This window comes from Punica granatum, chromosome 3 (assembly GCF_007655135.1).
Source record: "Punica granatum isolate Tunisia-2019 chromosome 3, ASM765513v2, whole genome shotgun sequence".
Classification (NCBI taxonomy): domain Eukaryota; kingdom Viridiplantae; phylum Streptophyta; class Magnoliopsida; order Myrtales; family Lythraceae; genus Punica; species Punica granatum.
In genome coordinates, this window is record NC_045129.1 from 4,347,436 (window position 1) to 4,364,247 (window position 16,812).

A 16,812-nucleotide genomic window follows, 5' to 3' on the forward strand; every position below is an offset into this window, starting at 1 on the left:
TATTATCCCTGAGCGGGTCGACCCGATTCGAATTGGATTAGTTGGGGCTCATTGAGTATCTAGATACAATGGTTCACACAAAAAAAGGGGGTGTGTAAAAATTTTGGATGGTGTTTAGTTGAGATGAACCTGTACGAGTATAAACAAAGATAACTTGACATGGGTTTAATCTTATATCTTACATCGTACGCTGGAATCACAAAATAAAGACTACTCGTTCAATGATGATCAAACTGAACAGTAATAAGACTTCTCTGACATGATAATCGAACGCATGACGGTTGGAATCAAACTTCGAATGAACCTCCTACTAAAGAAGTGGCTGTATAATATAAAGAGAACTTGACCGTCTCTACTCCAGTGATAATTCATTAATAAGCCTAGTTTTAAGGATCGGGACTAACATGGCGCAGCGAATAAAGCGAATCAGAGTCCATGATTTCCACGGCATAATATCGCACCGTCCACTGCGTGTGGATATCCGCTGCACGACTGACAGTCAAGTGAATTGAAATCTGAGTAGAACTCCAAGAAGACCTAAGACTCATATGCCGTGCTTCACAAAACAAGACTGCCTTGCTTTTGTTTTTTGAAAGAGACCATAAGACAAGACTGTTTTACAACTTGTGATTTTCTTTTTCTCCTTCAGGAATTTGTGATTGATCTTCACTAGAATTTGATGGTGAAGGCTCTCGCCGATGGGTGCCACTTATTCACCTTGTTTTAGTATTGATAGTTGCGGGTATGATAGATAAATCATTATAAAATGCAGACCCTATGAAAATGGGATCAATTAAGTTTTTAGGTGAAAAGGTTGATATTGCCTAAGCTGACCTGACCTGTTCGCAACAATCTAGTGAACATATTTATAATCATCTGGACACCAAGTCCCTGCTCAGCCTCTGCCGACGACAACGACAGGTAGATCAGATCAAGGTATAGCCAATGCTGGCAACCTCCCTGATCATTGACTAAATTTATTGAAGGCGATAGGATTACTTTCGCGACCTCGTCTAAGGGGAAGGTGGCTCGGCCTCAACTGCATCCGCTTAGGCCAGGAGCTGGAAAACCATGCTGGCGGGCTCATCTATGGGTGTTGTGGCAGATGTCTGCAACCTCGGCCCAAAGCTTGGGCTTGCAGTTGAGGGTCTGTTTTAGAAAAATCAAAATAGTTATGGACCATTTTTAGTATTTAAAAACTTATGGAAAGAGAAAAAAAAAAAAAAAAAAAGAGAGAGGAGATTATTATGGAGTTATCTGATATTTCAAATTATAAGTTATTAATTATCAATTATTCACTCTTCTTTTCCACACAAGAAGTTCATTTACAGTCAAAGTCATCGCTCGATGACTGCCAACGCATTTGGACTTTTGGCCGGCCCATGAATGATAACGACTTCGGTGTTAGCGCAAACAGGTATCCCATCAGTTTATCCTGAAATTTATCAATCCCTGAAGACAAGTATTTTTAGATACAGGCAGAGCAACTGAAATAAAATGAATCAAAGTGCTGGTTAAATGGCCCTTGATATACGGGGAGGATTGCAATCGAAAATGACTAATTTTCGCTTTCTTGTACCATTTTCCACGGTTTTTTTTTCCGTTCATCTAAATTTATCCCCGAGGGCTTCACTGTGAAAGCGGGTTTACATGACGGCAGCGAAGACAAAGATGTACATGATTTGGAAGGAGATGGTATGAAGGATAAGAAGCAACCACGAAAAAGTAAAATATATTTCTATTTATCGGATAGTATAACTAAATAGTGTCAGAACTCTGAACTATATTATGTATCAGAAGGACAATATGATATAAGACATCCAAAATAAAACAGAGCAGAAATAAACTGCGTTCATTTTTATTCACTATGTTGCTGATGTAATCGTAACCTGCAACTGCTTCCGAAATGGATTGTCCTGCATGAAACGATCTACTAGTAGAGCACGTATGAGGATCTTCCTGCGAGATTTATGAAAGAAATTATTTGGATGAGCAATTATAGCTTAAAACTATGTACATTGCTCATAATCAATGGGTGAATCTCACTAATAATATTTGATCCATAAATATTGTGCAGGCTCCGAATGGAATTCACTATCTGCAAGATCATCTCTAAAGCAAGCATCGCCCAAGCACTTTAGCATGATATTTGCATGGCCGCACCGCAATGACTAATTAGAGTTGGGCAGTACATATTTTCCAAAGACTTGCTGATGATTGTTTGATCGGTTGGTTAGGTCGAGCAAATCAAGTTATTTGATGCCGTGAAAACTATAGCTTTGGGAGACTATAGCAGAAAATCAAGACTTATAATGCAGTGCTTGCGCGTCTTTCTTCTCATTGATAGAGAGACTATATAGCAGAGACTTTCTGAAATTTGTAATTTTCTTTTTCGCCTGGAACGTGATTGGTATTCAATCGAATTTAATGCTGAAGACTTTTCATAAATTGCTGCCATTCATCTGATTAGTACCAATAGCAGCGGATATGATAAAGCCAATATAAGCATACACACAAAAATTGATTCGGTCATCTGATTAGCTTTTGCACGAAAAGAATTAATGACATCGCCTAAGGTGACCTGTAGCAATAATCTATTGCCCATCACTAATGTCAGAGGCAACAATGTTTTACTTGCCTCCCCACTGATAATAAGCAGATCTGAGTCAGGGTAGCTCAAAGACGGCAAAATTCTTGATCACCAACATTCCTGAAAGAAGTGCACATCCAATCAATTTTGCCCCTTGATTACTTCCGAAGCAATGGACTTTTGGGCCATGACTGATGGGGACTTCATTTGTTAGCTCAAACAAGTCAATAACGGCAACCTATGCCATCAATTATCCTGCAATTATTGATCCTTGAAGAAGAGTATATGTGCTACAGAGCAACAGAAGTAACTGGATCAAAGTCCCATGCAAAATGGTCCTCGATATACCCGAGGATTCCAATGGAAAAATAACTAATTTTGGTTTTCTTGTACCCTTATCCATGACGACTTATTTTTCGTTCGTTCATGTAAATTAATCCCTGAGGGGCTCATTACAACAGCAGATTTACAGTTTTCTAAAGGCAGCGAACACAATGGCACATTAGTTATGGGTTTTGTTTATGTATCTGTGAATTCTTTTATGCCACAGAATGAGTAGCCTCTGTTAATTGTTGAGCTGAAAAGCTTAAGTATTTTCATTGATACTCAAACGTGTACATATACTGTTGATTACATCAAAAGAGGAAAGAAATTCTAATTTATCTATTGCCTAATTTGTATGTAACTAATAAGGCTAGTTAATATACAAGGATAATAAATCTCCGCTAATCTTGGCAAGATATATTCTGCAATACTCCCCCCTCAAGTTGGAGCATGAGGATCCCGAATGCCCAACTTGCCCAAGAGAAAGCGAAATCGATCTCGTCCTAAAGCCTTCGTAAAAATATCTGCAAGTTGCAACTTCGTAGGAACATGCGAAGTCTTAATGATATGAGACCGAATGTGTTCACGAACAAAGTGACAATCTATCTCTATATGCTTCGTTCGTTCGTGAAACACTGGATTTGCTGCAATATGTAAAGCAGCCTGGTTGTCACAAAATAGTCGAGTAGGCTCACTATATTTGATTCCAAGAGAATTGAGCAAACTTCGAAGCCATAAAATTTCACTGACCGCCCCTGCCATGGCTCGATACTCCGCTTCAGCTGAAGAACGAGCCACCGTGGATTGTTTCTTCGTTTTCCAGGAGATAGGACAGCCTCCTAATGTAACGAAATACCCTGTAATTGAACGACGAGTCATGGGACAACTAGCCCAGTCCGAGTCACAATAAACTTCAAGCTCCAATGATTTTGGCCGAAGAAAAATTCCTTGACCTGGAGACTGTTTTAAGTAACGAAGTACCCGCATTGCAGCATCCCAATGCTCCTGACGAGGAGCTTGCATAAACTGAGATAGAATATGCACAGGATAACTAAGCTCCGGCCGTGTAATTGTTAGATAAATCAGGCGACCAACCAACCGCCTATATCTCCCAGGGTCATCAAAAGAAACTCCCGATCCTGCTGACAATCCATGATGTTGCTCCATTGGAAATAAGGATGGTCGAGCACCAAGCATCCCACATTCTGTGAGAATATCGAGCGCATATTTTCTTTGATTAAGAAAAAGACCAGATTCCATTCTGCTCACTTCAATTCCAAGAAAATACCGTACTGGTCCCAAATCCTTAATGCGAAAACAACGATCAAGGTATCGCTTGAAGCAGATGCATTGCTCATGGCTATTGCCAACAACTAGAATATCATCCACATATACCAATGCCGCAAGAAAAATATCTCCACGATTAAAAACAAATAATGAATGATCTGCTCCAGACTGTCGGAATCCATAATGTCTCATAGATTCAGCAAGTTTGGCATACCAATTTCGTGAAGCTTGCCTCAGCCCATAAAGTGATTTATGAAGTCGACACACCAATCCTTGTCCCCGGGAAGAATATCCAGGAGGTAAACGCATATAAACTTCCTCATCAAGATCTCCATGCAGAAATGCATTATTCACGTCCATTTGATGTATCTCCCATCCCTTCGCTACAGCCACTGCCAACAGACATCGTACAGTGACCAATTTTGCCACGGGTGCGAATGTCTCATTGAAGTCCACTCCTTCGACCTGAGTGAATCCTTTTGCAACAAGTCGAGCTTTATACCTCTCTATGCTCCCATCAGCTCGACGCTTGATCTTATATACCCATCTACAATCAATTGGGCGCTTCCCCGGTGGCAATCGCTCAATAGTCCATGTATTATTGGCCTCAAGTGCTCTGATCTCCTCGGCCATAGCTTCCTTCCACCATGGATTAATTGCCGCATCTTGATAAGACACAGGTTCCACCTCCGAATCCAAGGCACTTACATATGCAAGATATCGATTAGAAGCACCAGAATATGATAAATATTGTTTAATCGAATGAACCATACCTGAGGGTTTCGATGAAGTAGGTGAACTGGGGGGTGTGTGTAAAGCAGTGTGGATATGAACTTCAAAATCCTTCAAATATCTGGGCGTGGACTTAATTCGACCGGAACGCCGCAACAGATGGTCTGCAGTCTCTACTTCTGGTCTTTCAATTTCTTCCATCTGTAGTTCTTCAGAAACTTCTTGTTGATTACCCATCGGGCTTGAAGAATGTTGATGTCCATTTTCTGCTTCCCTTTCATCCGAGTTCTCAAATCTCGACTCCCCCTGACTCCTCATTTGACCGACATGCTTCTCATTGTCAGTGAAGAAATGAACCCGTGTACTATCTTCCTTCCCAGCATCGTTCATTTTTAAGAATGGAAATTCCCTCTCACAGAACCGAACATCTCGAGTCACAAATATCTCGTTCTTTTCAAGATCATAAACTCGCCACCCCCTTTTTCCATACGGATATCCAACAAACACACATCGACGAGAACGAGGTTTGAACTTATCCCTGTCTCTCGGTTTATCATGTGCATAACATAAGCTCCCAAATACCTTCAAGTTAGAATAATTCGGTGATCTCTTAAACAAGACCTCATATGGACTCTTACCTCCCAAAAGTGATGTGGGAGTCACATTAATTAAATGTGCTGCCGTAGTAACACATTCCCCCCAGAATTCAGTTGGAAGTCCAGCCTGAAAAAGTAACGATCGTGCAACATTCAAGATATGCCTATGTTTCCGCTCGACACGCCCATTTTGTTGAGGTGTGTCTGTGCAAGATGTTTGGTGAATAATCCCTGCAGCAGAGAAGTAATTCTGCAACTCTCGCGAAACAAACTCCTTTCCATTATCACTTCGCACTATTTTCACAGTGCGATTAAACTGATTCTTCACCAACTTGCAAAAATTTATAAGATGTCGCTGCGTCTCTGATTTCTCCCGCAATAAATATAACCACACTGCACGACTGTAATCATCCACAATCGTCAAAAAATACCGAGCACCGGACATAGATGCCACTCTATAGGGTCCCCACAAATCACAATGAATCAGTTGAAATGGAAAAACAGCTTTATTCATACTTAGGTCGAAACTTGACCGAGTCTGTTTTGCACGAAGGCAAATATCACATTCCTTATTCATAGCTGCATTCAATTCTAAAGTAATACCATTAAACTTGATTCGCCGTGATGGATGTCCAAGACGCATATGCCACAAATCACCCGTCTCTTCACTGATGACCCGATTAGCCTGCTCTAGAATTGCCACACGCCGAAGATAATACACACCCCCTTGGAGCTCACCCACTCCAATCGTCCTCCTCGTGGTGCGGTCCTGTATCAAGCAAAAATCAGTGTAGAATATTACACAGCAATCCAAATCTTTTGATAACTGAGATGCGGAAATGAGACTGCAATTAAATTCTGGGACCAATAAAACATCTGATAAGACAAGAGTGCCTATATGTATTCGTCCAGTTCTGCAAGCAGTAGAGACACCCCCATTTGGTATATGAATTCTTGGCCTCTCAGTAAGTAGTTGCGACTCAGCAAATAAGTTGGCATCTCCTGTCATGTGCCTAGAAGCCCCGCTATCAATTATCCAATCATGTCCAAAATTTACTGAAATAAAATTTTTACCAGAGGCTGGGTACATGTTGTCATCATCTGGACCCAAAAAATTGAGAAGCTTTTGAAAAGCTGTGTCTGAAAGTTGGGATAATCTGTTCAGCCCGCTTTTCGGCTGCCCAGAAGGCGCATGATGGGCCTGAAGCCTGCCCATTTCATTTGGGCCTAAACTGGACTGCCCAATCTGCGCCTGATGGGCTTGTAGCCCACCAAATTGGCCCATCTCACCGAATTGGCCCGACCCCGGGTTAAAGGACCCAATCTGCGTCTGATGGGCTTTTAGCCCACGGAATTGGCCTGAGCCCAAGCCCGTCCGCTGTTGCCCTGCCATCGTCTCCCCAATCCTCTTCCCTGCAAACCCTAATTTTCCCTTTTCCTTCTTCGAATCCCAGGTACCCGGGAAGCCATGGAGCAACCAACACGAGTTCTTGAGATGCCCGGGACGACCACAGTGATAGCAAGTCTTGCTCGTTCCTCCTCTACCTCCTATCTGTCCTCCGTAGTTAGAGCTGCCGCTACCGCCTTGCATCTCCGCCTTGTTCCCGGTAAGTTTACTCAGAAATACCGCGGCATCCGGTGCAGAATTCTCATGAGACAAAGCCACCATTTTTTGTCTTTCTTCATGCAAAATTAGGGCATGTACCTTGTTCAGAGAGTGGGCCGGTTCGTGGCTGAGGATATTCGACCTCACCACGGCATATTCCGACCCTAATCCCATCAAGAATTGATGAATTTTCTCTCGTTCTCTCTGAGCCGCATACGTTTTGGCCGCCGAACAGGTGCACGCCGGAATTTGGAGGTAATTATCTAATTCATCCCAAAGCCCCTTTAGCCGAGAGTAATATTTCGGAATCGTCATGTCGTCCTGCTTCAATTTTCCAATTTCTGCCTTTAATTGATAAATCCTTGTCTCATTCCCTTGCGAATATCTTTCTCTGAGATCTTCCCACAGGTCCCGAGCCACCGTCGCACAGGCCACGCTGGATTGGAGCTCCGAGTCCAGCGTATTAAAGATCCAGGATATCACTAAGGCGTTGCAGATTTCCCATTTTGGTTGATTTGGGTCTCCTTCCGGTGGCCTTTCTACCGTTCCATCAATCATCCCGACCTTGTTCTTAGCAGTTAGTGCAGTCAACATGGCCCTCGACCACGTCAGGTAATTCGATCCATTCAATTTGCAATTAATCAGACTAACTCCAGTGTAGTCTGATGGATTAACAGTGAGAGCAGAAAGCCAATCTACTTCCACGTTCCTTGCACCCTTTCCTGAGGTTTCAACCTCCTTCTCCATATCAGCCTTCACTCACGATCAACCAGCAAACACTAAACTCGAGAAGGTAACACTCTCCCAGAAATCTCTCGAACCTGATATTGCTCTGATACCATGTTAATTGTTGAGCTGAAAAGCTTAAGTATTTTCATTGATACTCAAACGTGTACATATACTGTTGATTACATCAAAAGAGGAAAGAAATTCTAATTTATCTATTGCCTAATTTGTATGTAACTAATAAGGCTAGTTAATATACAAGGATAATAAATCTCCGCTAATCTTGGCAAGATATATTCTGCAATAGCCTCACGCTAGCAATTGAAGCTTAGCTATCAAGGGAAAGATCAGGCATCATATTTCCCCCAAATTCAGTGCGCTCCAAGTTGTACAACTCAAGAACGACCTTGGAATTGGCGATGCAGTTTATTATTCCTCAGATCCATCATTCTCCAATTTTTATCTTGGTTGAGCAATTGCTGAATTCTTCCACAAAAATAGCTTAAGTATATAGTCATGGAGCCTGTTCACAAATATAACAAAGAATAGAACACAAAAAGGAGACCTTTGCCCAAATGATGTATGTGATTTGGGAAGAGGTTGTATGTAGGAGAAGAAGCTTACCAAAGGTTTGAATACACAGGAAAATGTAATAGTTCTGGTATCAGATAGACAGTGAAATTTAACAAAACAGAGTGTCTGAACAATACTACGCGGTATTGGGAGGACAAATTGAAAGACATCCGTCCCAAAATAGACCAGATAATGAGTACATTTTTATTCACTATGCTGCTGATGAAATTGTAACCTGCAACTCCTTCGGAATGGACCATCTTGCATGAAACAAACTGCTGGCAGAGCGCGTATCAGGGTTTTCCTGCAAAATTTATGAAAGAAATTATCTGAATGAGCACTTTTAAATTAAAAATAATAATGTTGCTCATAATTAATCCTCACTCATAATATGTGATCCATAAATCTTGTGCCAGGATCAAATGTCAAGATCAGACGATGCATCACCCAAGCATTTTAGCACGATATTTGCATGCATGCACTGCAGTGACGAATTATAATTGGGCAGTTGATATTTTCAAAAGACATGGTGACGAATTGTTTGAACGAACTGTTGAAGATTGGTCGGAATTCTCCAATTTTATATCTTTTTTTATGATCATAGTGAATATAGGCAGATCCTGATCTAATCAGATCAAGCAAATCATAGTTAATGGATGCTGTGAAAACTATGTCCTCGGAAACGGAAAGTGAGTTGTTGAAAACACAGTTTCTTTTCGTCTAAGTAACCAATAAAGCACTTTCCTTTTATTTCCTTGACGATCCAGACAGAAAAATTAATCTAGAGGAAAAAGAAAATGAAGCCAAAAGGTGGTAACCTCTGGCAGAATTTTTCATGTGCACGGATTGGGATTAATCAGATAATTTCATTACTGTGCTTTGAAGTTGCACTGATACAGGATGATCATCCGTTCTTCTACCTCCATCTTATTAGTTTGATAAGTAGCAAAGCTCCCACTGACCAAGTTGGTCTTACAGTGATTATCTTGTGACCAATCACTGCTGCGATGACAAACCCACCAACATATCCCATCACGACCGCTTTCCACTCGATTATAGTTGATGCATCCCTGTCTCGCTCCTTTTGGTTTGGGGTAGATGGAGTTGGTGCTGTGAGATGACTGCAGGTCCTGGACAGTGGAACTCCGCACAGTCCTTTGTTGCCTTCATATGAGGTGTTCTTAAATGTGTTAAAACTGTTTACCTTGAGGAATTAGCCCCGAGAGGTTGTTGCCGGACACATTGAAGAACTCGAGAAAAGTGAGCTGAGTTAACTGCTGGGGGATCTCCCCAGACAGTCTGTTCTTGGAAAGATCGAGAGCTTCCAAGTTCATCAGATTACCTAGAAATGATGGGATGGGTCCACTCAAAATGTTGTTGGAGAAGTTGAGCAAACGAAGTCCCGTCAAATTTGCAGTAGACATTGGAATCTCCCCGCTGAAATTGTTGCTCGAGAAATCGATCACCTGGAAGTAATCCAGGATTTTTGCATACTCCATTTCCATTCCCTTGTTCATGATAGTCATATAGTAATCATATGTGTCAGGCACGTATCCGAGTGCTGTAGGTGAGTCCATATATTCACCAATGTACTCTCCCTCCTCCACATTCGAAACTCTCATGGATTTCCAACATTGAAAGTACTTGGCAGGGAGTCGACCTTTAAAATTATTCCGTGAGAGGTCAATGATCTGTAATGCAGGGAACTCACAATTGTCTGTAGGTTCCACCATCGCACCATGAAATCTATTAGAACGCAAAATGAGTACCATCAAGGTGGTAATTGCACCCAACCAAGAAGGAAATGTATCTTCAATCGCATTATCCCCAAAGTTCAGAAACTCCAATGCAGCACAGCTTGCCAGCGATCTTGGGAGTGGGCCCTCAAGTTGATTGTTGTTCAAATCCAACATTCTCAATGAACAATTCTTATCAGGCAACCGAGGAATTCCACTGTGTAAGTTGTTGTTGTGCAAACTTAGGATAGAGAGAGTCTTTGTTAGATTGCCAAAGCACTCTGGAATTACACCCGTGAAGTTATTCTTTGCCAGATTGAGCACTTGAATGAACCTTCTACTACAAAGAAGCGAAGGTATAACTCCAGAGAGTCTATTGTTCGAGGCATGGTACATGACAATGGACTCTAGAGGGAGGGGTAGTGGTCCCCGCATCATGTTGAACCTGAGGTCGAGGTGTATAAGTTTTTTCCATCTTAAGGCAGCAAGGTTTCCCGAAAAGCCTGTCAGAGAATTGCATGAAAGGTTTAAGTACATAAGATTTTCTCGAGCAACATCTTGAAACCACATTGGCACTTCCCCATGAATTTTGTTGGATGAGAGGTCAAGAATCGACAACTTCTCAAGTTTCAGTAAGACTCTTGGGAAGCTGTGCAAATTGCACGAGGCCAGATTCAGCTGAGCAAGTCCAGTGGAATGTCGACTTGCAGTGATGTTTGACTTAGTGATCACCGACAAATTATTGAAATCTAAAACAAGGACCATTAGATTGCTTAATTCCAAAAGCGTGTCCAGTTGTACCAATCCAGAGAGCATGTTGAAAGAGAGGTCAAGACTGACTAAATGGCTGAGGTTCGAAAGCTGGGGCGGAATTTGGCCTGTCAGATGATTGTAACTTAATTGCAGACTCTGGATTTGAAAAAGGTTACCTAGAGAAGATGGGAGACAACCAGTTAATTGATTAAACGGTAAGAATAGTGTTGTAAGCTGAGTTCCATCTGCAAATATAGGGATCGGGCCCTGCAATCTATTAAATGACAGGTCGAGCTCAATGAGTTGTGTCAAGTTTCCAATTGAAGCTGGGAGCTCCCCCGAGAAATCATTTTCAACAAGGAATAGTGATTTCAGACGACTGCTCCAGTGAAATTCTGGCATATGACCAGAGAGGGAATTGTCATCCAAGTTTAGAACTTGCAGGTTTGGTAGAGTAAACAGTGATCCTGGGACATGCCCATGTAATCCACAATCACGGAGTGTAAGCGAGCTCAGAGAGGATAAGTTTGTTGGAAAATCAATAAGTGAAGATGATATATTGACCCACGTGAGATCGAGTTCCTCCAAGTTGGTCAGACTCCGGAGTAAGTCTCCCAAGCTGGGTCTCATAAGCTCTAATTTGGAATTGAGGGACAGATCAAGCGAAGACAAGTTGGTCAGGCCTAAGATCCATTTTGGGATTTGGCCGGACAGCTCACACGCAGAAAGGTTTAAATATGTTAGCCCAGTAAGATTGCCTATTGCAAATGGTATTGGAGACTGGTCGAAGTTTGTGTATGCAAGGTTAAGCGTCCGTAAATGTACCAGACGGAAGAGGCTGCTACTGGAGTTGATGGAAGCATGAAGACCAGTGCAGCAGAGGTCGAGCCCTATCACATGGCCACTCTTGGCATCACACTCAACCCCGTCCCAAATACAGCAATTCCCATGTCCTCCATCTGGCTTCCACGAATCAAGCTTCCATGGTTCTAGTTTGACTTCAAGTCCATAGGAATAATAGGAGTCAATCGGATACCTGAAGCTTTGTTTGAACTCCAACAGGGCAGACCGCTCGTCCTCACGGCACTTTGGTTGTGGTGGTTGTTGAAGGAGGGAGGAAGAGCCAGAGGAGGCTATGGAAAGAGATGATGATGATGATGATGATGATGGAAGCAGAGTTAGCAATAAATTTGAGAACATGAAGAGGTGAGGCCAATATCTCTCCATGGTGCTGGGGCAAGAGAGTGTTGAAGTGCTGTATAATAAGGGACCTGACCGTTTACGAATCCAGCAGCAACTCATTTATGTAGTTTTAGGATTGGAAACAACACGATGAACAGAGCAAATCACAGTCACGATTTATGCAGGATATTATAGGATTGTTCATCATGAAATGGATATCCACAACACAACAGTCAAGTGAATTGACATCGGAGCAAAACTCCAAGAAGACCAAGACTTCCATGCCGTGTTTGACTTACCGGACTACCCTGTTTTCTTTTTTTCGCTATAGATCATATAAGGCTAACTTTTGAGTTTTCCTTTTCTCCATCAGGAATGTGGCTTGCATTCAATAGAATTTTAACGATGAAGACTCTTCCCAATTGGTGCTGTTCATCCATCTTATTAACATAGATAGTTGCGGATATATGATAAATCAATAAAGGCACGAAAACGAAAATTGATGCAATGGAACTTGTCTTCATCATGGGCTAGGGAAGAACCCTCCCTAACCTGCGATCCAAACAAGTAGACCGAGTTTCTGCTCAGTCCTCTCACAGATAACAACAGGTAAATCAGGTCGAGGTAGCCCAATGCGGGCAACCTCCTTGACCATCAACTAAGGTGGAATTTGTTATCAAAGGCAATAGCATACTCTGGTGACTTGGTACGAGGGGAAGGTGGCTCGGCCTCATTTGCATCCAGATAGACCAGATGCTAGAAACTCATGGTGGTGGGCTCATTTGTGAGTGGTGGCGGATGTCCGCAACCTCGGCCGGAAGCCCCGGTTTACAGTTGAGGGGCTGTTTGAGAAAGGTTGAAAAAGATATGGACCATTTCAATAGTTTTCAAAAATTACGGGAAAATGAAAAAATGGAGATCTATTCCCAAACAGGCCCTTAATATTTTAAAATAAATTATTATTTATTTATTCGCTGACAGTGAATTCCGGGGGAAAAAGAAGGAAGGAATAAATAAATAAAGGAGCTTCCTTCAGATCTCCATTGAACTAGATTTGGAGGGAACTTCGTTCTTCTTCTACTTCCCCAGCAATCCCCAGTCTTGTGCGTTTCGAGCCCTAATTCTCCTCCATGTGAATCCCTCACCGAGTTCTCTTCACCTCTCCAGCTCTCTCATCTTCTTGTTCTCAATTCGCAAATTGGTGACCTAAAGTTCTCCGCAGCAGTGCCCCGCCTGAGCTCCCCATTTGACTCGCGATTCCGGTAATTCTTTACTCAAGTCCCCATCCGAAATACTGAATTCTGTGTATTAGTCGTTGCAATACTCTCTTTAGAGCTGGGATCCGAGCTTTTCATGAGAAATATGCACGCATTGTGTTTGTTAATTACTTCTGTTGGGTGAGATTCAGCGTTCATTAGCAGTTGAGAGATGAAGCGAGATTCATTCTTTATTGATGTAGCATGTCTGCCTTGATATTAACTTGCATCGATGGAATCCTTCTTAGCTTGGAAGGAAGTTTTAGCTCATTGAATTCAACCGGTATTTATTATTTTGCCGGTGTTGTTTATGGCCCGCGAATCGTATATCCATAGTCCTTCGGTTTTTTGTACTATTTATTTATTTATTTATTTTACTATGCTGTGTTTTCTTTCAGGTAACCACGGGCGTCCACCACACCGGTGAAGTGCGTATGGCATAACACTTCTTTCAATGGGTTGCCCCGCATTCTTCTGAATCAATGCTACATCTGCATTCTTTTGCAATCTTGTCGAACATGATCCCCATAGGTCATCTGAACCTCATATGCTAGTCATCGATCTGCGTATTTAATAATTACGTCTGCGACCTCTCAATCCTACATCCTTCACTGACAGTGCCAGTAGATACCTAGTGATGAAAGGAAATACGAAAGCTGTTCTGCTCTCTCTCACATTTGGCTTTGTCCTATTAATGTCCTACTCTATCTTCATCGGTTCTTTTGATCTCCGATCATACTTCTTCCCGCTGCTCCAGCAGCCTCTTCAAATCGCAGCCTCCACCTGTACAGACCGTCCTCTCCGAGTCTACATGTATGATCTCCCCCGAAAATTCCATGTTGGAATGCTGAACCGCCGGAGCACTGATGACTCCCCAGTGACTGCTCAGAACCTGCACCCATGGCCGCGCAACTCTGGTCTGAAGAGGCAGCACAGCATGGAATATTGGATGATGGCTTCACTACTGTATGATGGTAGTGCTGAGGACATGGAGGCTGTTAGAGTTTCTGATCCCGAATCTGCTGATGTGTTCTTCGTGCCTTTCTTCTCTTCCCTGAGCTTTAACACTCATGGTCGTAACATGACAGATCCAGAGACCGAGGTTGATCACCAATTGCAGGTGACTTTACCAATTCTCCAGTTTAGAATTTTAGCTGTGTTGATCTGCTTGCAGTGCTGCTGCTGCTGCTGTTTTATTCCTTGGTATAATTCTTAATACTCTTCTTGTATTACAAATGAACATGGGCTGCTTCTGGATGCAGATTGATCTTCTTGAGTTCTTGCGGAAATCGAAATACTGGCAGAGGTCTGGAGGTAGAGATCACGTAATTACCATGACACACCCAAATGCTTTCAGATTTCTCGGGGAACAGGTCAATGCATCCATTCTCATCGTTGTAGATTTCGGACGACACCCCAAAACCCTGTCAAATCTGAGAAAGGATGTAGTAGCTCCATATGTACATGTTGTAGACTCCTTTGTAGATGATGTTGCTCCAGATCCTTTCGAGTCTCGCCCTACACTTCTATTCTTCCGCGGAAGGACCATCAGGAAAGATGTACGTACATTAGCTTGAGCTTGCTAGATTTTGGCATCATGTTGAGTTAAATAAATCGGCCTTTCGAGTTGTAAGAAACTATTCCTGGTTTTCTACTTTCCTGAACCAAACAGACGTACTTTTACATCTCTATGGAGCCATAAACGATCTCTATCCTGCATTGTTTTTTGCAGGAGGGCATTGTCCGTGCTCAACTGGCAAAAGTACTAGCTGGTTATGATGATGTTCACTATGAGCGGAGCATTGCAAATACGGAAAACATAAGATTGGTAGGTGATATCCTAGTACTACACAAATTTTTACTGTTCGTAGTTTTAATCTTTTTCATTAGGAAATGCAATAATGTGCCGAATGTGGAATGCTTGCATAGTCTTTGTTAGTAAGTGGGAAGCATGATTGATCCAGTGAGAATATATATGTGATTACGCTGTTAGAGTTTTATAGGGACAGATAAAAAGCTGTTGCAGGATCATATCATGGATTTTGTGTCGATTAATTCCCTATAAAGCATCCTAGACTTCAGTGCTGAACCTCACATTTTTGCTCCTCACGAAATTCGTATAAATTGATTTGGCTGATCCATCTCTCTGTTCCTTCACCAGTCCACAAAGGGAATGAGACTGTCGAAGTTCTGCCTCCATCCAGCGGGGGACACCCCATCATCGTGTCGGCTCTTTGATGCGATTGTAAGCCACTGTGTGCCTGTAATTGTGAGCGATCAGATCGAGCTCCCATATGAGGACGAGATTGACTACACCGAATTCTCCCTCTTCTTCTCTGTTGAGGAGGCGCTGAGGCCCAATTACATGGTTGAACAGCTGCGGAAGTTCGAGAAGGAGAGGTGGGTCGAAATGTGGAGGAAGCTCAAGAATGTGTCTCACCACTTCGAGTTCCAGTTCCCCCCGAAGAAGGAGGACGCGGTGGATATGCTGTGGAGGCAGGTAAGGCACAAGGTGCCTACTGTTAGATTGGCGACCCATAGGAGCCGCAGGTTGAAGATTCCTGACTGGTGGGGTCGGCGGAGGTGATGAATACATCGGTTCAAAAGAGAATGTTTGTATCATGCGGGTAGATTCTTTTGATTCATTTGTTTTAGTTAGATTGATTCTTGTGGGTTCTGACAGATGGTTTTCCCATGAGTCGTCGAGCAATGGAGCATGTTATACTTCATATTGTGGTAATGGGGAGCCCCTTCCGTTAATCAGTCCATTGTTTCCTCGGAGGGGAAACCACGATGACCCTTGTGTACTTCAACAAAACAATGTAACAGAGTATACGCCGTTTGTTTTATGGCATTGATATTCAAATTAAGTTTCGATATGTGTGAGTCATATTAGTAGGATGGAAAGACAAGGACCCGGCTCGGATTCATTCATTGTAATGTCAAAATGTTTCGTGCAGCCTGACCTGGTCACTTGGCCTTTATGAAGTCGAATTTAGACACCACAAGATGGATCTTTTCCAAATAAATGTTTCATCATGAGGCATATTTGATCATGAAGTCTAAATTGTGAGTGTGGATTAACTAATTGAGGTTAGTCACCCTCGTGAAGACTAGATGTGGTCTCCATATGAGCCACCTCAGTTCTCTATGCAGCTAGATCTCGGTGTGCAGATTGGTTGGAGAGGATGCCACGAGCAGGGATCATTATGTTAAGATTGGATTGGTCCTAGCGGTTTGTCGGCGTCTAACTGTTCAGCTGGCCTGACTTAACATGCATAAACCTCAACCTTGACGAATTTCGAAGGAGATCTTACTAATTCACGGCGTCAATGTTGAGCAAGCTTAGCTTGTACGTCCTTGCCAAGGTTGATGGCTTCCAACGAGGCCCGGACCGTGCAGCCTAAGCTGGGCCTAAATTTGAGGGCTAATAATAAATTGCCCCTCTAGA

At 42.5% G+C, this 16,812-nt stretch overlaps 2 protein-coding genes across 3 annotated transcripts; one reads left to right on the forward strand and one right to left on the reverse strand.

Moving 5' to 3' along the window:
* Positions 1–8,645: 8,645 nt before the first annotated feature.
* Positions 8,646–12,150, reverse strand: LOC116199514 (receptor-like protein 7). The gene is made up of 3 exons (XM_031529882.1): positions 9,639–12,150; positions 9,411–9,544; positions 8,646–8,738 (listed from the first exon to the last, which is right to left on the reverse strand). Exons 1-3 carry the CDS (start codon positions 12,148–12,150, stop codon positions 8,646–8,648), a joined length of 2,739 nt encoding a protein of 912 aa, XP_031385742.1.
* A 983-nt stretch (positions 12,151–13,133) lies between these two features.
* On the forward strand, positions 13,134–16,240 carry LOC116201839 (probable arabinosyltransferase ARAD1). 2 transcript variants are annotated; one of them, XM_031533265.1, is made up of 6 exons: positions 13,135–13,367; positions 13,760–13,789; positions 14,122–14,481; positions 14,624–14,920; positions 15,094–15,189; positions 15,523–16,240. In XM_031533265.1, the coding sequence occupies exons 3-6, from the start codon at positions 14,173–14,175 to the stop codon at positions 15,946–15,948; spliced, it is 1,128 nt and encodes a 375-aa protein (XP_031389125.1). In that variant the 5' UTR covers positions 13,135–13,367; positions 13,760–13,789; positions 14,122–14,172; the 3' UTR covers positions 15,949–16,240. The 2 variants fall into 2 exon arrangements, with proteins under 2 accessions (XP_031389124.1, XP_031389125.1); XM_031533264.1 differs by having other exon boundaries at positions 13,134–13,367; positions 13,760–14,481.
* Positions 16,241–16,812: the final 572 nt, after the last annotated feature.

Bases quoted from the DNA above. Each gene is read 5' to 3' on its own strand.
- LOC116199514 (XM_031529882.1), bottom strand. From the start codon at position 12,150: ATGGAGAGATATTGGCCTCACCTCTTCATGTTCTCAAATTTATTGCTA. The intron at 9,545-9,638 runs GTAAACAGTTTT...GTCATCTCACAG, and splicing joins CTCGGGGCTAATTCCTCAAG to CACCAACTCCATCTACCCCA. The intron at 8,739-9,410 runs GTAAGACCAACT...TAAATTTTGCAG, and splicing joins TTGGTCACAAGATAATCACT to GAAAACCCTGATACGCGCTC.
- LOC116201839 (XM_031533264.1), top strand. From the start codon at position 13,999: ATGAAAGGAAATACGAAAGCTGTTCTGCTCTCTCTCACATTTGGCTTT. The intron at 14,921-15,093 runs GTACGTACATTA...TGTTTTTTGCAG, and splicing joins GAAGGACCATCAGGAAAGAT to GAGGGCATTGTCCGTGCTCA. The intron at 15,190-15,522 runs GTAGGTGATATC...TTCCTTCACCAG, and splicing joins ATACGGAAAACATAAGATTG to TCCACAAAGGGAATGAGACT.